Source organism: Lissotriton helveticus, chromosome 11 (genome assembly GCF_964261635.1).
Source record: "Lissotriton helveticus chromosome 11, aLisHel1.1, whole genome shotgun sequence".
Lineage (NCBI taxonomy): Eukaryota > Metazoa > Chordata > Amphibia > Caudata > Salamandridae > Lissotriton > Lissotriton helveticus.
Window position 1 is genome coordinate 788,812,245 of NC_136072.1, and position 23,399 is coordinate 788,835,643.

At 46.1% G+C, this 23,399-nt stretch overlaps 1 protein-coding gene across 1 annotated transcript in view; it reads left to right on the forward strand.

Moving 5' to 3' along the window:
• Nucleotides 1-23,399, forward strand: part of UBE2D4 (ubiquitin conjugating enzyme E2 D4) — a 309,227-nt gene that overhangs the window by 147,872 nt on the left and 137,956 nt on the right. Inside the window, 2 exon segments of the mRNA XM_078666739.1 lie at nt 2,769-2,846; nt 13,113-13,218. Of these exon segments, the coding sequence (XP_078522865.1) occupies nt 2,769-2,846; nt 13,113-13,218 (184 nt within the window).

Here is a 23,399-nt window from a genome sequence, read left to right on the forward strand (position 1 = left end):
TAGATCAGTATTTCCTATTACTTCTCTCTGAATCATATTATCTTTGTAAAAATGAACTCACCTAACTGTCGCCTCTGGGGCATGACGAGATGCTAGAGGAAGAGTGTAGCTCTTAAAAGAACAGTGCCAATCTTAAGACTTTGTGCAGTATGCTTGCTAATATGGTCATGCATTCCATTCATTTTTTACTTCATGTAAAAAAGTCTGTGGAAGATTATTCCTAGTTCAATAGTGTTTGAGATATTAAGTGACATAAGATTTCTATATATTGGGACGCCGCTCCTTTGCGGATCTACCAGCAGAGGATCCACAAACCCCTACGCGAAACCAAGGTCCTTATTGGCTAGCTGGACCTTCACAGAAAAGTTGTTGCCTCCATTGTGTTTGTCACATCGGCTCGGGGGGGGGGGGGGGGGAGAAGAGTGCAAAAAACAGATAAGGGGTCGGGATACATTTATTCTGATGCCATAGGACTCCGAGGGAACCCTTGTGATGAAAACATTGACCACTTTTTTTTTTAATGTCCGATCATCAGTTTTGCAGATCCACCACAGGGCTCGCTGTGTAAAATTCCCACAGTGTAAAATTGCGATGGAGCCACGAAGCCAGGTTTTAAAAAATGGGGGAACACCCCCTTCCCCATGCATCCAACCCCATGCTGGGGTTTGGGTGCATGTTGTAGAGTTGGCCACAGGGCCTGGGCATAGGCCAGGCCTTGCGGCCAAACTCTGCTGACGGAGCTGTTTATATTACCTTGCGTGGTTAAAAAAAAAAACACATCGAAATTCTCTGAAAAAAACAAAGGTTACAAGGATCCTTTAGTTGGGTTCTGAATTTAGTCGCACAAAACCATAGAAATTCAGCAGTTTCAGATGTACTTCTTTTTTATTAAACCACGACTTGTTGCCTTAAGTTACTTAATGGCACGAGTTATAGTTTCTTCCGATAAGTATATCTATAACTGCTGAATTTCTATGGTTTTGTGCGACAAAATTCAGTCCATGAAGCTTTTGGTTTTTTCTCTGTGAAAATATATATATATGTAATATACATACACGCGCTGGCATTCTGCGCGGGGTCGGGCAGTTCTGTGCTTATGAATTTGATACGGATTCCCCTTGGAGAGAACTAGGATTACAGGTAAGAAGCTTTTCTTTCTCCATCATGGCTGGTTTTCTTTGGTTTGTAAATGTAACATATTTACCCTGCGGTTAATAGATAAATGTTGATACCTTTTAAATCTGAGGATGTCATGCTGGTGGCAGTATCCATTGCTGCTTCGTAAAGTTGCTCTTCATCAAGACTGTCTGCCCCCATTATTGGTGGTAGAATATTCAGAACTTGTCAATCTGTGAAGAAGTCCATAGGGGAGAATCATATTTCCATATCTGCAACTTCTGAGCTTGCTTGGTACATAAAGTAAAATTAACAGAATGTTGATCAGGAAAAGCTGAATAAGTAGTCGTCTCTGAATGCATTCAATATAGGAGTGTTAATAAGTGAAATATAAGGCCACGAATTTGCTCTGGTGATTTAAGAATGTTTGTCGGTCAGCAGGTAATTGATCACTTTGTGTTACTTATTCATCCTTGTTGATCCACAAAATCTCTGGCACCTCTCTAGTTAAACATAAAAATATATTTTTTAAGTTTCCCAGTGCTATATAGGAAACACCGACTGCAGCTGCAAAGGTCAGCATCATTCATCCAAAGGTGTCAGCAGAACAATTATACTCTCAAACACTCCTGATTTACAAAGATTTATACTACAGGATGTAATTAAAATGCACACCAGGTCAATCTGATAAAAGAATTGCTCCACTGTTGCAACATCTAGTGAAACTATTTGATGTCGGCTGTATCCTAGATGTCTTCCAATATCAACCTCCCTATGCGAGAGAGGTTCTTTGAAATTCTGTTTTTCATTCATGCACTTGACTGGATTTTTGCTGCTGCCTCTTGTCAAGACCAGCATACTTAGTGTTTTCTATTGAAGGACATCGCTATACTTGATGTACTTACTCTTTGTTTGGTTGGGAGTGTTCCATGTTCTTTTGATCTCCTTAATGCTAGGAGCTGCTAAACCTACTCTGAAGTAGCTGATAAGAGAAAACTTTTGAATTTTAGGCCAGCTGTTTTTAAGCAAATAAAGTTGGCTAGGTGGCACATAGTAACAAGCATGTGATATACAGCCTAAACAAGTGAAAGCATTTACTGCATTTCAGTTGGTCAAGGCAACTACTCTCTATGAATTACCAGCGTTCTTTGCTTTGGGAGACACAAAATTGAGGGATTCGCTTAGAGGGATGATGAGAGAAAGACATCTGCCTTATATGCTGCATTATCGATAGAGTCCTATGTCAAATAGTCTGTAAGTAGAGAATTGGTGGTGTGGCTTTGAGTTTGATTATACAGAGGCCCTTTTAACACATGAGGTCAACTAGAAATCGGGTAGACACCACTAAACTCGCTTCGCTATTCAAGTCCTGATAGACAGTGAGACAGCATCAGGAGATGGGTGTCCCAACAGAGTAACAATTAGTGTTTAGTCCCACTAGTTCCTCGTGTGCCATTCTTAATGTGATGATTGTGAAAGTACAAGATTCTGAACATAGGTCTCGTGCCATAGGCATAGAAGTTGCCTTATTGTCACCTTTACATAGGGGTATTTAGCTGGCCTTAACATGCTTCCTCTTTTCTATTGATTCTAATACTGTCTTTGAATTCTTTTACCCCTCCTGATGTGTGTTTGCCCTTTTGTCGTTTTAGAATGACAGTCCTTATCAAGGCGGTGTCTTCTTTCTGACTATTCACTTTCCTACAGATTATCCTTTCAAACCACCAAAGGTAAGTTGTCTGCACAAGCTCCTAGAGACTTGTTGGTGAAGCTGAACGGTGTTTAACTGCGTGAGCAGGCAGCCAGCCAAAGCACTTTGTAGATCACAAATGTATTTTCTCCACCATGAAATCTTCTTTGATATTTAAAAGCATTAAAGCGCTCCACCTATGTATAACTTCCAGGATATAGTTTTCATAGATATTTTTATTTTAAGTTTTGAAAGTGATCTTGTAAAGTAAACATGAAAGTGATTTAGCTCAATGATGTGTAATACCTGCATAATTGCTTCTCCACACTTTTGCAACTATTGCTTATAGTTACGTGAACCACTGATTGCATTTGGGTACTGCGTATTTTCAGTTTCTTTCATCTTACCTGCTTATTCTTACCCATATTTCATCTTTGTTGGCTAGACTGATCGATGCACCATGATGAGATGACCTCTCTGCACAACACTTGCACACAACTTCATCTCTGCAGTGCTCCACACTCAGACAAACAGCAACATAACACCACTCTGCACTCTTTGCTACACCTAGCTGCTTATACTGCTCAACTTGTTACCATTAGAGCACATTTCTGACCCACCACCCACTCGTGATCACCTTTTACTAGCCTCTTTTTCACTCTACTCTTCTTCACTCTCCATCTGCTTTGCCGATAATTGCTGCTTTCTTTCTCTATACCTGAAGTCTCCAACCTTTCCCATATGACAGCTACTTACACAGAACACTTTGAGATACTGCCTAATATAGGGATTTGATAAGGGTATTCAAGGGTCAAGAAACTTAAACACCACCACTGAAGTACCCTCGTCCTGCCTTAGTGAGCTAGTAGAATTAAAGTTACATGAGCTGTATCACAAAGATTTACCTTTTGAGTACCAAAGAACCAGTTTGTCCCTTTGCTGTAATGAAAGAGAAAGAGAGAGATAGGACGCAAACATAGACAAAGTCCGGAAAAAGGTGTGAAAAAGAGAAAAACAGAAGGAGGAGAATGAGAGGAGAGAGAGGCAGTCAAGAAAGGAGAAAAAGAAATAAGGCAGGAAATTTCAGAGAAAGAAAAGAATTATACAAAGGAAAAACATTAAAGAAGAGAAAAAGGAAGAAGACAACTCAGTGAAAGGATAAAGGGAGGGGAAGAACTAGAGCAAGACAAAAAGTAAAGAAAAGGAGGGACTAGAATGAAAGAAAGGGGACAAGAAATATAATGAAGTAAGACGTAAGAAAGCAGAGGAACAAAGGAGAATAATGGAATAAAGAAGGGAGCTGAAGAATGAAAGTATGGAAAGAAGCAGATAAAGTTAAAAAAAGGAAGAGGAAGGAGAAGTAAAGAAATAAAATAGGATAGGAAAACGAAATGGAGAAAGGAGAGAGACATAGAGGAAGAACGAAATGGAGAAGAAATGAAGAATGAGGAGGAAGAAGAGAAGGAGAAAAGAAAGAAAAAAGGAGAGAAAGGAACAAAATGAGAGGAGAACAAATAAGAAAAGGAACTGAGAGAATTCTAGCAAGAAATGAAAAAAGAAAAGTGGAAAGTACAAGAAAGACCTAATGAAAGAGATCAAAAGGAAGGAGAGAAAGGTGAGAAAAATAAATAAAATAGAAAAACAGAGACATGTAAAGAAAGAGAGGAAATATTTTTCAGAAGGGGTTAGCCTGAATCGTCTTGCATGATCAGGTTACAAAACTTCACAGAAACAGTTACATTGTTTTGCAACAGTGCCTTCTCGCTGGTGAGCAGTTGCATGTTCTCAAACCAGCTGACGGAATTATCAGGAAAAGACAGCAGACAAATGGTCTGTCCAGGTAAGAAGGTAAGCTAGACAACATTTTCATCCCTTGCTGCAACAGATTAACCAGCCTTCCTGGGTCAGAAAGCCCTTGCCATTTGGATTCTATGGACCAGTTTGCAAACTTTCAAACTATGAACAGTAATTAATTGAGTAATTTTAATTGGATTGCAGAGTTTCTTGAAGGTGGTCGAATACTGTTCTATTTTCAAGTTAATTCTGCCCATAATAGATTGGTGTCAGGGTGTCTTGCTTCTAAAGTACTGTTCCACATCCTTTGATTTTTAAGAAAAGTTGGCTTGTAGATTCAATGAATGCTAGGAGTATGGTGTTTTAGTAGGCTGAGCCTACTTGATTGATTCCCACCTGCTAACAGACCTGGTCCTTTTGCTGGTCGGTCAGCCTCTGCCATTGTGTGCCTATCCTAGCAACCACACTTGCTGACATTGCTCCTGCCATTAATTGCTGAGGATTTTATCCCCAAAAGCTTAATCTGCTCAGTGGTCTGATGTCAAGATTTTTCTTGGTGTCAAAGGCTTTGTCATAGAGTTTGTCTTTGGTGCAGACACTCCTGACCCATCTTTTGCAGAGCTCATCACTTTTTTCTGTTATCATTCTTTCGTCCAGAATTCTTTTAAGCTTTCTTTGTTCATAGTTTGAAAGTTTGCAAACTGGTCCATAGAATCCAAATTGCAAGTGCTTTCTGACCCAGGAAGGCTGGTTAATCTGTTCCAGCAAGGGATGAAAATGTTGTCTAGCTTACCTTCTTACCTAGACAGACCATTTGTCTGTCTTTTCCTGGGATAACAGATGGGATAACAGAAGATGAGGATGAATTATATTGGGACGCCTCGTGTCCCACTGACATTCAATGTATCACCTGGTACTTCTCCATGGTATACTGAAGTCTGATCAAAGAAGCAGAAGGTGCTTTATTGGAGGCCTTTCTTCAGATCAGTGAAGTGGTAGATACATTAAAGGCAGTCGCGGTTTTCAAAGTGGCTGAAGAAGATGCATTAATCGCAAAGTGATAAAAGTTGTTTGACGTTCTAGGCCCTGTATTATCAAATCATTTGAGCTTAGAGGCTCACATATTCACTATTATTTCTAGTTCCTATAGCATTTTGGTTGTGACTATTGATAATAGCACTCGTATCAAACTACTGTGCTGGCAATTGCTTATCCCAACATGATGAGAGAGGAACACAGATCTGTAGGTATAGGAGAAATTCTAATCAAATCTAGGCATTCTTGACAAGGAATGTTGCTGGGGTAATAAGATTACAGCGGAGGTTAATTTTCCTGTGGTCAAATTATCTTATTCATTGCAACAAATATTTTCTTCCAGTTGCAGCGCTTCTTAAAGCCTCCAGAAAAGAAACGAGACCAGGAAGCAGCCTCCCTTCCTCACATTGCTAATTTCAGTTTAGTTGAAATTGTTGTTTGCTTAATTCTCTGCCTTTGTTAATGCACACACTATCTTCTTTCAGACACTATATTTGTACATTAGCTCCTTGTGCATATAGACCATCAGAATACAGATTGTGGTCTCAAAAAGTGCTGTGTTCTCACTAAATCTAATCTATATATTTGCCCTCCCTCCTTTAAAAGATTGATTATGCTTCTGACCAGTGAGATCCAGATCCAAGAATGCAGTTTTTTAGAGTAACATGTTCCTGATGGGTTCTACAGGGCCAGTTGGACTGTTTACCCTGACCACTTATTTCTTTCAATTGGATTTGCAGAGTTTCTTGAAGGTGGTCGAATACTGTTCTATTTTTGAGTTAATTCTGCCCATAATAGATTGGTTTCAGGGTGTCTTGCTTCTAAAGTACTGTTCCACATCTTTTGATTTTTAAGAAAAGTTGGCTTGTAGATTCAATGAAGGCTAGGAGTATGGTGTTTTGGTGGTAATGCTTTGTGGGTCGCACCATTTTGAGATGGACCTATTTCGTTCATTGAGATGGAATTTGGCTTTGGGCATCTGCCGGGAAGTATTTTTGCATTAATTTTTGCCCTAGCCTTCAAACACTAGTTGTATTAAACTTGCAACATCAGTTGCTGCCATCATTCTTCCCAAACCTGTATCTCCATCAAATAAGTAGATACACCCAAAACGTAGAAATAACCCTGGGTATACACAATGCAAAGCAGTTGTATATGATTGAAGTTTCTATTTGCAGTGGTTTACTGTCTTCAAAAATGTTTATTGCTAGATGTATCTAGACAAATAATTATAGATTCCTTACCTTGTGAATTGCCCCCAGGCGTCAGACTGGATCCTGAGAATTTTTCATCAGCAGTACCCCTGCGCGTCGAAAGGTGGCATTGGTCAGCTCCGTATTCGTCGTTGGTGTTGTGGTCGCTGGGATGACGTTGTGGCAGCTACTTAGACGCCGCCCTCACGCGGTGACGTCCGCTATTTCTTTTTCCGTGCCAGCCTGCGCAGATCCAGAGAGAGCTGTACCTCCAGTCATTTTTTGACTGACTTTTTAGCTACTTTTGTCGACACCGTTTTTTGAGTCGATCGACTCCTGGTGCACGTTAGGGATGCCTGTTTTCAAGGCTTGCGGTTCCTGTTGAAAACTGATGTCTGTGACCTATCCGTACCGCGTGTGCCTGTGGTGCCTCGAACGCAACCACAATCCCAAGTCGTGATCTGACAGCCGGACCATGAAGCCGAAGTCTTTGAGGGAGCAGTCCCGAAAGCTTCTTGAGACCCGGCAGTCCGCTCAAGGTCCCGGTCGTGCAGGAGGTCGAGCGGCCGGTCTCCGCCGCCGCCACAAGGGATGCAGATGGTGCCTCCTGTGCGGCTCCGCATGCATAGCCTGAAGGGTCATCTCCAAGGTTCTCTCCTTTTCCAGGACCCGGAGCGACCCCTGCCCAGCTTCGAAGCTTTTACGAAGCGATGCATGCCATCTTTGGGCAGCCTGACTACGCTGGCGCAGCTCCGGACAAGGTGCCACAGGTTCCCGTTGGATCCGGATCGGCGCCGGTCAACCTCATAACACCTCCCCCACTTCCACAGGCACCACGTCCCCAGCCGACACCGGTTGTGTCTCCTGTCGACACCTGTTGTGTCCCCAGCCGGCGTCGACCCCGACCTCCACCCCGACATGTACGCGCTGCTGGACCGGCGCCGACAGGTGCTTTTGTACCCCTGTTCTACCCTGGTGTGCCTTTCAGGCCAGAATGGCAACCAGAGGAGGGTGAGGACTGGGAGAGGGAGAGGTCTGGAGACCCTTTAACTGACCAGTTGGAGTATGATCCAGACTTTAGAGAGGAGTTGGGGAAGTCAGTGGTCTGAACACCTCCCCAGACCTTGGCCTGTTGTCTCCTCCTACCGTGGCTACGAAGGAGGGAGCTTCTTACGCAGAGGTGTTACGTAGGGCGGCCGCGACTCTCAACCTTGAACTACCTACGGTGGTAGTCTGGACTAACCTCCTGACAGAGGTGCTTCAACTGGCAGCGAGCTCTTCGGAGCCCTTGCTGCTTTTTAATGAAGCCCTAACTGACATCCTTTTGGGCACCTCGTCCAGGCCCAACACAAGGGCTCGGGTGGATAGGATGATTGCCCAACGCCACCACCCGGCTCCGGGCGACTCCACTTTCCTCTCCCAACACCCCACACCTGGGAACTTGGTGGTTCAAGCCTCAATGTTTAAAGGCGCATTCCCTACTGCACCACCTGATAGGGAATCCAAATAGCTGGACAATCTTGGGAAGATGTTTTTACCTCAGCCACGCCCACTCTGTGTGGAATACAGTAGTGCAGGAGCTGCCACAGTGTCCTGAGGAGGTCCGGGCCATGCTCTCCCGTGCAGACGCCGAGGGGAGAGACGCAGCCAAGTTTACCATACACTGCAGACTGGACACTGCGGACTCGCTAGACCGGACGATTTCAACTTCAGTAGCCCTTCGACGCTACGCCTGGCTGAGGTCGACTGGTTTTTCTGGGGATGTCCAAGCTACCCTCGTGGACATGCCCTTTGATGGCCATCGCCTGTTCGGCGACAAAGCAGACCGCACGCTAGAGCGCTTCAAGCACTCTCGGGCTAAGGCAAAGTCTTTGGGCCTCTCCACCACCCACCCTGAGCAGTCTGCTTTTCGCCCCTTTCATTGCTAAGGAAGGGGTGCCATGCCACGTTACTCCCAGAGCCACAGGCCGCCGCTAGCTGTTCAGCCCCTGCGTGGCTGGGGACCTGGAACCTACCGCCGTAGGTCTGGGGGCCAGCGAGCGGGCAAGTCCACCACTGCCCCCTCTGCAGCAGCCTCCAAACCCTCTTAGTCTGACCTTTCTGGACCACCAATCTCCAGTGGTTGGCAGGATTCGCCATCTCCTCCCCCACTGGCGCACCATCACGTCGGACAGGTGGGTTTTGCAGCTAGTCCGAAGGGGCTACTCCTTTCCCTTCGATACCCCCTCAGCCATGCCAACTCAGTACCGTTGAATGCCGGAGGATCATCTGGCCCTTCTACAACAGGAAGTAACGGCTCTCTTGGCCAAGGGAGCCATAGGGCGAGTTCCTGCCCCAGAAGTAGATCATGGTTGGTATTCCCACTACTTTCTGGTGCCCAAGAAGGACCAAAGCCTGCGTCCTATCTTGGATCTCAGGAACGTCAACCGCTTCCTCCGGAAGAAGAATTTCAAAATGCTAACGCTAGCTCAGGTTCTGTGTGCCCTCTATCCTGGAGACTGGATCGTAGCGTTGGACTTGCAGGACGCTTATTTTCACATCCCCATTCTGCCGGCCCATCGGCGTTACCTGCGGTTCACGGTGGGCCACGAGCACTTTGTTTACCGTGCTCCCCTTTGGCCTTACCATCATCACTCGGGTGTTCACGAAGGTGATGGCAGATCATCTGCACAGATCATGGGTATCAGTCTCCCCTATCTCAACGACTGGCTGTTGAAGGCTGGCTCGCCTCAGGCTGTCGTCTCCCACTTCCAGACTACAGCAGACCTCCTGCATTTGCTGGGGTTTACTAGTCACACCTGACTCCCTCTCAGACGCTCCCTTTCATCTGAGCTGTTCTGGACACAATGCAGTTTTCGGGGTTATTCTCCCGAACTGCGAGTCCTGGATATTCAGGCTAAGATGCCGATGTTTTAGCCTCTATCTTGGATATCAGTGAGACTGACTCGGAGGTTGCTGGCCCTCATGGCCTCCTGCTTGTGACACATTGCCATCTGCATATGCTGGCTTAACAATGGGACCTTAAGTTCCAGTGGGTGCAGCATCTGGTGAATCTCACTGACCTGGTCCAGATATTGGAAGGAGCTGCAAAGGACTTGAAGAGGTGGCTTAGGAATTGCGATTGGGTCAGCGGCAGTCCCCTCTCCCTTCCTCAACCAGATCTAACAGTAGTGACGGATGCATCACTCGGGGGAGGTGGAGTCAGAGGACTCTGGACTCCGGTGGAATCCGGACTTCACATCAACCTGTTGGAGCTCTAAACGACCTAATTGGCATTAAAAGCCTTTCTATCCTCCATCCAGGGAAGACTAGTGTAAGTGCTCACAAACAAAACCACTGCCAGGTAATACTGCAACAAGCAGAGCAAGGTGGGGCCATGGATTCTTTGTCAAGAGGCCCTGCGTCTCTGGACATGGCCGGAACAGCAGGGCATATCCCTGGTGGTACAACATCTGGTGGGTTCTCTGAACGCCAGAGCGAACAAACTCAGCAAATGAAGATGCTAGTGGATCACGAATGGCATCTCCATCCGGGGCTGATGCAAGGTCTCCTTCAGCAGTCGGGAGATCCTTGGTTAGATCTGTTCACCACGAACGAAAACGTGCAATGTCAGCAGTTCTGAGCGCTGAAGTTTAAGGTGGTTCTCGCTCTGAGACACTTTGTCTCGAGTGGATCTCTGCCCTCTTGTATGCCTTTCCGCTAATACCAGTTCCTGGCCAGAGTTTTCAAGAAGATCAGGTACTACCCGACCCAAGTCATCCTTGTGGCGCTGGATTGGGATCAGAGAGTCTGGTATCCCAAGCTGTTGCGCATGACCATTGGTCCTTCGATCAGGCTGCCCCTTCGGGAGGATCTTCCGTCATAGCAGCAGGGAAGGGTTCTCCACCCGAACCCAGAAAGGCTCGGCCTTCTTGCATAGAGATTGAGCAGCGACAGTTGTTGGCTTTCGACCATCCGCCCGAAGACTGTAACGTTATCTTGGTAGCCAGATGTCCTTATATGAAGACCGTTTACAACTGCCTTTGAGAAAAATGTGTGGTATGGTGTTCAGAAAGAAACATTGATCCCCTTACTCTGGTTCTCCTATCCGTTCATCTCTCTGCAGTCTCTGCTTTTCTTCGGTTGCCTGACCAACCTTCCCTTTTCCAGTCTCCTATTGTACATAGCTTCTTGAAAGGTTTTCAACATATGTTTCCTCCCACTCCTTTCATTATGCCCCAGTGGGACCTCAATCGGGACCTTATGTGTGCTCCTTTTGAGCCTCTGCACAATTGTCCACTCAGGCACTTTACCATCAAGACATCCTTTCTTGTGGCTATGACATCTGCCCGAAGGGTCAGTGAGCTTCAGACCTTGTCAACCAAGTCTCCTTATGTTAACATCCCAGACAAACTGGTGGTTCATACGAGAGCTTCCTTTCTTCCGAAGGTGGTCACTCTATTTCATGTAGGCCAAACCATCACTCTGCCTACGTTTTACACTCTGCCTCATCCCTCCAAGGAACAGGAGTGACTTCACCATCTGGGCCCAAAAAAAGCTGTGTTCTATCATGACAGCACACGAGTTCTGGGTACGATCATGGGGTATGTTGGAGCGAAGAAGGAAAAGTCCTCTTGATGGATCATGCTCTGCATTAAGATCTGCGACTCTTTGGCCAAGAAGCAACCCCCTGAGGGTTTGCTCGCTCATTCTACCAGAGCTAAAGCTGTAATCACTGCATTATCTTGTGGAGTTCCGTTGCTAGACATCTGCCAGGCAGCAACGTGGGCTGCGCTGCACACATTTACCAAACACTACTATCTGGACACTCTGGTCTGCAGGGCTGGGCAGGTTGCCCGTTTGGTTGTGCAGGACTTCCTTGTGTGAAATTGGTCCGTAAAGCTACCTCTTGGGTGGTATTTCTTGTGTATCCATTCTTAGGTAAGGATTCTGCAGCTAGAAGTCTCTATCAGATGAACAGGTTCCTTACCTTCAATTACCCCTTATTTGGTAGAGACTCTATCTGGGGCATATTCCGTACCATCCCACCCATCCTCCCCGATCTTCGAAAGGTATTCTAGGAACAGGGCTTAGAGCCCTAGTTTTCCACACAAGTGGTCAGTGTACTTTGTGGCTCCTTGCTTCTGGCATGGAAAGTAGCAAAAAGTAACTAACGTCAGTTTTCCTGGGTGGTGTCTATATAGGCATCACAAGCAGACGCCAACGACGCCACACGGAGCTGCATGACGCCGCCTCTGGCACGCTGGGTACTGCTCACGGAAATTTTTTCGGATCCAGTCTAATGCTTGGGGATAATTCTACGGTAAAGAATCTGCAGCTAGATAGTCTATTAGTTAAGATGTTACCAAAGGTAAGTAACTTGTTCATTTAGCACAGAGATAGAATCCCTACTAATGTTATCAAGTAGCTACTCATTCAGTATTTTAATATAGCTGCTAGTTAAGAAAGCTAATTAAAACCCTTGTTAACGTAGCTGGCAGAATTCCTTGTTGGGTTATAGAGACGCTGCTTGTTAATCTTATGGGCAGATGTGTCAGTTGGGTTAGAAACGGGTTTTTTATTAAAGGTTAGGAGGATGTTCTTAACAAGATCCCACATGTTCATGAAAAAGGCACTTCTTTTGCTGGGTCTTTAGGGTCCAGATTACAGAACACGTCGTAGGCTATTGCAATCCTCCTTCTGTTCACCAGATCAGTGGTCACTAAGCGGTCTAGTCAGTAATAGCGTAGGGGGCCCTGGGTGTTGGGGAAGAAACCCAGCCAGTGACCTATTGCCAGCGGTCTAGCACTGACTGTTCGTCAAACAAACGCACTTGCTGGTAGAAGGCCCACCTGAATGGAAGAGAGCAGATAATTCAAAGATATCATCAGCTTCGATTTTCATGTTGTGAAGGATCCCAACCTGAATGTGCACACTAACCGCCTGGCGCGAGGGAATGAGCCAGGAATTGCATGGTGACACTCTGTCTGTTTCTCACACACATGAACGCAGAGCCCCCGGAGGGAGGAGGGGAAAGGTTGTTGGATCTGCTGATTGCTTCTCCATGACCCCTGGCTTCGGAGAACGTGATTGTGAGAAACTGGATGGGGAAACACTGCGGACATACTGATTCATGACACAGGTCGCCTGCACGCTGCGAACCGGCAAATGCAGGAAGTAAAGTCTCTATTGCCTGCTTGTGCCAGACACCCTCTAAACTGTCCCCCCTCCTTCCCCTTCCTTCCTGCCTTTAATCCTGAGTGATTGAATTCAGCCCGGTTTAACACCTTCTCTTCTTCCAACAGGTGGCGTTCACAACAAAAATCTACCACCCGAATATCAATAGCAACGGTAGCATATGCCTGGACATCCTGAGATCGCAGTGGTCGCCTGCACTCACAGTATCGAAAGGTAGGACGAGCCAGTGCCGACGCTCGCATGCACCTGCACTTCACAAAGCGTCCCTTGGTGTTCTTACTAAAGGCTGCACGTATTATTCTCGAGTTTAAACCTCTGGCTTGAATGTTTGATTGTTCATTTCAACTTGTTTGACGTTTAGTAAAGCTGTTAAAGTGCTGATCCTGTCCCTCTTTCCTCTCTCTTCGGACCTGCCCCCCTCACGTCTCGTTTTTGCCAGTGGACCTGTCTGCCCAGCTCCAGCCAGTGGACCTGTCTGCCCAGCTCCAATCCCTGTGTCTCGGCGTTAGCATTTGTCTAGTGCTGTGCCGAGTTTTTGTTGTTGTGCAGTCATGGCTTGGCCAGTTGCAAAATCAGATCACAGCAGATGCCTCCCAGAGGGCGCTGCGGTTTCTCCTCATCCGTGTCGCACTCTTGAGTTCAGCAGTTGTGGAAGGCCTCTCTTGCACCCTGCGCCCCCTAGCGTTGCTTGGCCGTGCGCTGCATGATGTAAGTCTCCAGATATAAGCTGCGCTCCTGCCACCACCCACATGTGCGGCCGGGGACGTGTGGAAGTCAGCTGCAGAGCCCATCGCACAAAGGCAGACAATAAATATAGAAACTGCAGTGCCAGCAACTGTCGGGTATTTATAAACACAAGGATAAGGTTTTCAAGGAGGACACAGCCCTTCATCCAGAACTAGGGTCAAGAATAGAAAGTGTGCCCAGCAGTAGCAGGCGTGGCCTGGTTCTCACAGGAACTACTGCTGTGTGACACTCAACTTGAAGCTGCTTTTATGCACTGAATTTTGAGTTGTCTAAACCATCTCTTTTTGAGGGCAGCGGGTTGGGCTTCACTTCGTTTCTTCGCTTTAGTCTCGCCTGCCTTGCATTGTGAAAGCAGTACTGTAACTGACCACTCCAGTGAAAGCACATCTCGAAAATCAATATCACTTCATTTTTTATTGACCTATTCTTTCTTACACAATCTCATTTGTGAGGCTTCTCAGAAGAGATGTTTTGTTGTTATCTTGAGCCATAGATAGCCTAGTATAGATAGGTAGTTTGTATTTTCTGGACAGATGCTTTTTTATGCGTCTGTTCTGCCCTCGCCCCCAGTTAAATGCCCGATTTAAATCATAATGTCCAAAAAAAAAACACTTTAAAACAGTTTGATGGGAGTACTGAATCCTGGCATTGATGGGATTCAAACTTGTACTTTGAAGATCATAGCTTTTAATAGTGGATAGTCTTTTCCGTACTATTATTTAATTAAAAAAGTGCTAGTTAGGAATGCACTTTTGCATAGCTTCTAATATGTTTTATTAATTAACTCAGTAGAGTCTGGTGGCCATGTAATAGAGGACCGCTAGAACTTCCCTTTTCCTCCTGTCACCTGTGCCCTTGCTTCTTTTTTTTTTTTCTCACTCTTATGAAGGTGATTCTGTGTGCTCCTGCAAGGATTGGTTGTCGTCACCATATTAAACTGAGGCCCTCATTGCGAGTGGTGGAATTTCACAAGGTGCTAAAAAGTGGTTGGAATTCTGCCACCTGCAATTTCCAAATGTCTCTATGCCTGACATTTTTGGGTCTGCTGATTCTAAGTCTCATAGTTCTTGGTCCAGAGGCATCTAAACTCGTTTTATTGCTCTGGGCAGCAACACAGCCCAAACCCTGCAGGAGCACGTTGGAGGAAGCATTCAATATATACACAGCTGCCTGTAGAACCACCTGATGCTATTGAGCCTGTGCAGTAATTACTCATTCTCGGTAGTAAACGCATAATCACCTAATACCTGCCGGAACCCGAGATTTCGGCTCAACAGTATCCTCACACCAAATTCAGCGTACTTTTAATAAGGGCTTAGTGATGTTCTAAGTCTGCAGAGATTTGCTTTGGTGTATCAGCTATCTGGTGCCTAATAGTCTAGATCCGCATTTCAAATGCCACAGGGCACCTAAACTCCCTCAATTTATGAAACCCAAATCTAGACGAGATTCTCGTCTGTCCCATTAGCCAAATCGAGCCCTGCTGTCTCCCTTATGGCTGTTGCTGACACTGCTCCTCTCATAAAACATGTGCAGTTATCCCTCTTGTTGATTCTTTAATTAAAAGCTCACAAAAAATGGTGTGTCCTGAGACGCCTTGTACTTACGATTGTTATTCTGTGAGTTTTTAATAAAGTTCTGAGGCAACAACAAGAAATGCTTTGATAGTATTCGGGTTATCCACAAGAGTAGAAATTAACTCTGTTCCTATCATCACCATCTCGCCCCCCTCAACATTTCTCCCCTCCGAATCAAATTTCCTTCGTCATCACCACACTGGACTTATTCTGACTAGGACATTCACTCTGTGCCAGGGCATTCTGAAGATTCTCGTTCTTATGACAACCTGAATCCAATTGGTGTTTTTTGCATGATGTAAATTTCTTCAGTCGGTATGGTGACCAGAATTTTAAAGCCAAAAAACGGTACATTTCAAGGAAATGGAAAGACTCCAATTGTACTAAAAGCGAGTGGACAGAATGACAGCGCTCTTCAGCAGAGAATTACAGATTAGGCAGTTAGAACATACATAAAAAGCAATTTTTTAAACCCAGTAGCTTGCCTGATAATTAGATTGTTTTCTTGAAACAACTGATCACTTTCCCTGCGTTGTAAATCATTAAAAAGCCCCTCCTGCCGTTTTCAGTCGACCCTCTAAAAACCGGGACAGGAGCTACATTCCCTGAAATCTGCCGTGACAGCTGGTAAAAAAATAAAACGGGATCGTCTGGGCAAATCCGGGACGCCTGGTCACCCTACTTCTGTGGTACCTTGAAGGGTATTGTAAAACTGAAATCAACTAAATACTCGAGCTGAGATTGCATATTTCTGTTTTGGGGTCCCCTTCTCCAGATTTGCATATCTGTTGATAGTAGTCAGATGTGCTGGGTTAGAGTGGGAAGATCCATTGGAAGCGTTGACTGTCCAGAACCAGTGGTCCCCTAAAGAATACAAAAATGCAAATATACTTTTGGAAGTGTAGCCCATTTGAATAGAGCCACAGCATTTGCATGTTTGGTTCACTTTTGAGTGCGTTGATCCTGCCTATTAACTCCACAGCCTGTTTTATGTTCTCAGGGGAAAAAGTTCAGAGAAAAAGGAATGGTGTCTTATCTCATTGCATGGTGTCCATCCAATGAGATCCTGGGCATAGACTCATCATATCTTCTGTTGGTTCTCTTGCACAGGAAATCACAGACGATCTGTTCTGAAAGATAACTTGAAAATGTGGCTTTGTACAACAGTCTGGGTGTTTCTTTTGAATTGTTTTAGGTCTACATGGGTCCTTTGTGTGTGAAGTTCTGCTTTAAATTGTTCGTATTTCATTTAAGGCTTGAATTCCATAATTATGTATGCATGAAGTACAAGTATTATTCAGGCTTTCTGATGGACAACGCTTCCTGCAGATTATTTACAGTTTGACTATATCCAGGTGCCAAGCAAGATTGGGAAACTCTTTACTTCGTTTCCCCATGCAGCTCTGCACCACTTCGACTGTGATAACACATGCCTACATACAGCAGCGTACTTTGTATTAGTGTCTGTTCGTTTATTTCCATGCTTTTCCAACATGAATCCGGAGCTCACACTTAATTAGTATTTGCTGAATTATTTAAATACAGAGTGAACTATATATCATTAGCTCTCATTTAACTTCTTGGGCTTTCGGTTTGAAATTTTGTAAGAGTTATTTCAGGCCTAAGTTAGGACGTCCCTTGGCCGATATGGCTATTCTCCCACTTGTAGCACATGATCATAGTAATTGCTTCTGATCTCAAATCTGTATGTGGCAAAGTCGTTCTGCCCTCGGCCCACCCACGGAACTGTATTTTTTCCAAACTATTTTTAGGCATTTATTTTAATATCCATCTATAATCATACATTTCAACAGTTGGTAATATATCACAATACAGCACTTCATTGGCATACATATAACATCATCTTATTATAACTTTGGTTACGATTCGAGGAAACCATAGAGAAGGTTATCCATGAAATTGCTTACACATGAATCCCACCCAGGGAACTGTAAAGACAAACATTTTGTCCTTTGGTTGGTGGCAGCAGTGGGAGAGTCAATTGGGAAATGGGACAATCAGTGGTCTCTAGGTTGTACTTTCCACACAATATTCTATGAATGGAGTTAGAATAGTAAATTTGCCTTCTCAGTTTCCAGAACTTTTTCTGCAACCCTGAAGGTGCATCTGAAGGCAAGAAACTTAAGCATGCTATCTATGGTCACCCACAGAACAGAAGAAGAGCCAGAGGCAAATTGCGTGTCCCTTAAAGCTTTTTTGCCTACAGGGGACAGGAATCTATTCAGGTGGTCATTAACACCACCTTATGCATTATTTGAACAAGCAAGGTGGTGTAGGATCAAGTATTCTCTGCTCGAAAGCCCTGGTTGAACAGGTCTCCCATGTGGTTCATCATTTTGCAGCTTGTGGAACCGGTCAGTTGACACCTTAACCAGGCTTTGCATTGCAGACCACAAATGGGAACTTGATTCCCAAATGGGTCAATCGATCATTGTGCACATGGGCCACCCTCTGGTGGTCCTTTTCATCTCCGTGGATAATGCACTCTGTTCTACATGCTATAATTGCCTTCTGGGTATGAGCCTTTTAAAGAGTTGATACACGTTTTTTCAGACATGTTTAGTGTTTCCGCAGTGTTCTTTAATCTGATCCTGATGTTTTTGACGGCATCACAATTTGAGCCATTGCATAGCTGCTTCATGAAGTTGTTGCCACACCCGGATTTTGTTTTTTAATAGGTGTTACATGTTAAGTAAGTTCAATGAGCTGTAGGTCCTCTTGGTTCAGCCTTGTTTCCATATACTGTGGTGTTACTTATTTGTGGATATTTTCTGTTCACAATTGTATCATCCTTCATATGACTGTCTGTCACCTTGCTGACTTTCTTCACTCCTCCACATGCATTTATGGAATGGGAAGAGATTGCATAGGCCTACTTTTAAGTGGGCCCTTAAATGGGAAGCAGTGTAGACCACTAGTTGTTTTAGGGGTTGGTGGGTAAGAAAAAGGCAGAACTGTTACCTAGCACACGCTTTCTCATTACTGTCCTTCGTATAAAGTTTTGCTGTTTCCTCACAAACAAGGATGCTCCCAATGATATTAATGCCTGCTCGTCTTGGGCCACACCTCCTCAATGGTACTGTCTAGGGGTGTTCCATTGGTTGACATTTGTTGTGCTGCTACGTGGTCTCCATGTGTTGGCAAGGCACTACTTGTTGATGGGTCCTTCTAGCCTCACATTCTTTGCCTTGTGAATTGTCCCCATGGTTGAGACTGGATCCGGAAGAAGTACTCCTGCATGCCGGTAGGAGGCATTGTGGCGCTCTGCACCGACCTAGTTCTGCTCCGGAAGTAACGAGCGAGCTGCATTTAAGCACCAGTCATGCATGCAGATGTCTGTCCTTTTATCTGCACCTTCAGAAGCACATCCAGAGTTACTCCTGAGTCTTTTTCAAAATTAAAATTGGTTTGCATAAATTTTCTAGTGCGCAAGGGACAAGACCCCTTCCAAAACAACAAGGGTCAAAGTGAAGAGACTGTTCCAAATAGATGTTTGTGATAGACCCTCACAAAGTATGTCTCTGGTGCCAGGGGTTGGAGTACGATTCCAGGGCCTGCGATGACTGTGCACAGATGATTCTGAAGGCCATACAGTACTGTGAGGCGAAGCGGTATGTTGCGAAGCTTCGGAAGACTCCACGCCATGACTAGTTGAGGGTAAAAGGAAAGTCCTGTTCTCGAAGTTGCTTCAGTTTGTCCCTGCTTGTGAAGTCTTTGGGTAAGTTCAGGTAGAATAATAAGAAATTAAAGCTGGTATTGGCCCCTTCCTGCCACTCTCTAACTCCAGCGATGGCATCAGTGTGCCATCTAGTTCCAATACAACCCGAATTTCCAGGTCTGTCTACAATGACACAGCAAGTGAGAGGCTGTTGGGGAGGCAGTACTTTGTATTTTTGCCTCTCTGCTGGTTCTCTCCCGTTTGCCTTTTGGCCCTAAGAATCCGCAAGGGGCTCCAGTCGGACTTCTGCCAGCAGATCTGCCCTCTGTGCCATTTGTGTTCCTCTAACCCTTTTCAGGGCTACCGCCAGCGACAATTTTTGTGCTTGTGCCACATGCTGCGATGGTTCCCTTTGACTCAACACTGGTGCTAAGGTTGTTGGAGAATTCGCAACCCATTGTACTTTTCGACTCAGAGCAGAATCCACCCCGAACTTGACAGAGGCTGAGCCCTGATCCCACTAGAGCACACCCAGCTGGCAATCCCTCTTATTCAGGTACGTTGCCAGTAGCACGCGGTAGAGCTCAGACTTTGCACAGTCTTTTCGCCACTGATTTGGACAATGATAATTTTGATAAAGGGGATGATTTTGTTCCCTAATGTAATGAGGAAAACTGGTATGAAAAATTACAAGATGCAGTTGCTTAGATATTTGCCTCATTTCTCCACCCTGCCCTGCCACCAAAGAAAACTCCTCTTCTGCCATTTCCCTGTGGAAGTACTGGACCTACAATTTCCTATTACAGATGTTAATACTAATGTTCATAGAAAGGTACTACAGAATTGTCCAGCACCTACAGAACCACCATTACCGTTTAATGTGGTCCTCATGGACATCCGCTTAGGCACTTGGGTAAAGTCATTTTCGAAACTGTAGGTCAATGACCTGGTAGCTTAGCGCCTTTGATCAGCACCAGGCGATCCTGACTTTATTGCACAGCTTCCTACGCCAGACAGCTTGGTTGTACTGGTGTCCAATAATAAGTGGAACTCCCAACGACTTCCCCACCATCCTACCCGATTGTGAGTCTAAGCAAATAGAGAGATATGGCAAATGGTTCTTTTCCTCCACAAGCCATGCTGTGCAAATAATGGTTGCCAGCTGTCCTCTAGGCCGCTACTTCAATTCTCTATGGAATGTGCATGGTGGACCAAGTTCTTCTGGCAGTTTCAGACAACCTCTGTACGTCTCTAAACCAAACTACCCTAGAAGCCTGCAATGTAGCAACATTTGTGATCCACTCTGTTTTGGACACAAGGGCTTTTTAGGGCGGGCAATTTAGAGTGTGGCACTTTGGCATTATCTCTGGGTGAGGTGTACGGGGTTCTTTGGGGATCTTCGTGCATCTCTGATGGGCATGCCATTTATTGCCTCTCTGCTTTTTGTCGAGAAAGATTCCACCCTGGAATGTTTTATAATTAGGGATTCAGCACATTCCTTGGGCCGGTCTGCCTCATCCAGACTGTTTCATCAGCAGTTTTTCCCCTTTTAAGGCTACAGTAGGGATTGTCCAGCGTCCAAATCCCCAGCCAGCACAACAGGCCTCCTAGCCTTTTTGTGGCTGAGGCCGTGGCTTACAAAGGCAGTGCCCAAGGCTTCATGGACCACCGGCAGCTCAGGCCTCCTGCCTCTCCCGCAGCAAAAAGTGATGGCAGTGATCGCAGAACACCCTCGGAGGTCAGGTATACCAGTCTTCTCGTACCTCAACGACTAGCTGTTGAAGATGAACTTGCCCCAGGCAGTTATCAACCACCTCCAGACGATTGTGAATCTCCTAACAACATTTTGCTTTCACTTTCAACATATCAAAGTCACACCTGACTCCTATGCAGATGTTTCTGTTCATTGGCACCATTCTGGATATGGTGTTGTGCCTTTTCCCTGCAGTGGAGAGTAACGACATTCAGACTTTGATCCTGATGTTTCAGCCTATGTCCTCAGTGTGGACTGCAGTGCTAGTCTGCTGGGATTGCTGACCACCTACTGGTGAAACATGCCCGATGGGAGATACAGGCTCTGCAGGAGGATATTACATCCCATTGGGAACAGCAAAAGGGGAATCTGTCAGAACTTATCCACATTTAGGTGGAGAATGCGAAAGATATGCAGTGGGGCTGCTGGGCTGCGATTGGGCCTGTGGCAGACCCCTCTCTTTGGTCACGCATGTATCGCTTCTGGGTTGGAGAGACCATTTGGGAGAAGTGGAAATCGGAGACCTCTGTTCTCTAGCGGAAACTTGATTTCACATCAGTTTGCTGGAGATGAGTGATTTGCTTAGTGTTGAAGGCCTTTTTCCCCCGACTACGCCACTGCCAAGTGGTACTGCAACAAGCAGGGCAGGGTGGGGGTTTTGTGTTCTGTGCCAGGAAGCTCTGTGCCTTTGTAAGTGGCAGGACTACCAGTGTACTTCTCTGAAGGCGGATGTAGGAAGGTTGACCCCTGACTATGGTTGCCCCCAACTTTTTGCCTGGTGTTTTGCTGGTTTTCTGACTTAGTTGACCTGAGGCCCTGCTGTTCAGGACCTCAGGCCCACTGCTCTCGCTGTAAAATGGATTCCATGTACCTTAGGTACATATCTAAATTGGATACTGAGCCACCTTATCAGTCCCTGTACAGTGTACCCTAGGTACCCAGGGCATAGGTGTACCCAGGGCCTACCAGGGGCTGCAGCATGTATTATGCCACCCCTGGCTGGCCATCCAAATCTGACACAACTGGCTGCTTGACAGCTGGGGCAAGGTGGTGTAATCACCCTTTGCTGTAGATATAGTATACCTATATCTAACCCTAAAATGGACACACAGATCTCCTATCAGTCACTCCTATGGCAGGCCTTAACAATCCTGAAGGCAGAGTGCTTGGAATCGTGTGAGATGGTGCTCTAGCATGAGCTGAGCCTGTCTGCGGCTTTCGGGATCCATCCCTTAGCCGTTTCCATGATATCGCATACCATATACTCTTAAGTGCATTATAATCCTCGCGGTTATGTGCCAACTCTGGTATCGCTTTATCAAAACATGTCGAGTAAGGTGTCATACGAATTGGAATACTAACCCCTCGCCAATTCTGGCGACGGGGTTAGCATTCCACCCTTCTAGAGGGACACGACATGTATGTAACCTATAACCCGGTTAAAAGTCAGACAGAGCCTTAGCATCCACAAAATGGATGCTGCCACCGAGACACAAGTCTGCCCTCCTGCTGCTGGGAGTCCTCCCAGAGCAGGAGATAAGGACAAAGGGTTTCCTGCCAGGGGCGGTGCCAGCACCGTCCCAGACAGGGTTTTGTGTATTGTAGGTAGGCAGGGCTTTAGAGGAAGGTGACTGCACGTGGCACCCCGGTGCTCACTGTGCATAGGCTGGCTGGAACCAGTTCCAGGGTCACTCCAGACCCTGTGCTGGGGAAAAGCCCGCCAAGGAAGTGGGTGTAACCACCCCCCTCCTAGTCCCACCCATAGGGCAGGACTTAGTCGCGTGCCAGCCCCTTTTTACAGGATAAAGGTAGAGACTGGCCCCCTTCCAAATCAGATCATCTTTGAATCCTGAAACTACTTTCTGCGAAAGGAACTCAAGACTTCTTCCTAAGATTTCTCCCTTGTGACTAAGGAGTAGTCACCCTGCATCCGCAGGCACCATCTAAGAACACTGCGGTCTGCTGTAAGTCCTTCCTCCGGAATCCGACTGCCCAGCTCGACGAGAACCGGCTTCCCTGGCACCTCTGACCTCTACCCACCTCTACAGCCCAGCTGAGAACCGTGGGTGCGACGAGACCTCAAGGGACCGGCCATCTGCAAGACTGCACGACTTCTTTCCAGCAAGCCCGCCGAGTAATCTACTGGTGAGTGCTTTGGGGTCCGAGAAGCCCCGACTCTGAGCAGCTCCAGCTCCGAAGTGCAGCCCCCCAGCATCTCCACGATCTGCGTGGGGCCCTTCTGCTTTCCGCTGCTCACCGCGTTGTTTGGCTACTAGCCCGTTGGCTCGTGGCCTTCCTGACGACGCCCGACGACATTTCTGCTGCTGGTCTGGTTGCTCCAGACTGGCCCTTGCTCCCTTCCAGAAGAGGAGCACCCCAGACCCTCCTGGTCCACTCAAGACGCCATTTTGAGTCCACCGCGTGGGCTTGAATTAGCCAAGGCTTGTTGCCCACTCCTGGGTAACTTCGACGCCGACGACTTCAACCTTCGTGGGACAGCTCGCACCTCCATCCTGGTCGCCGACAACGCCTCCTGGTCCGAGAGACTGCAGAGCCCAGCAGCGCCCACTCACCTGACTGCGGTGACTTCGCCCGGTGCCATCCTGGTGCCCACTTAATCACTGGCTAGTGATTCAAG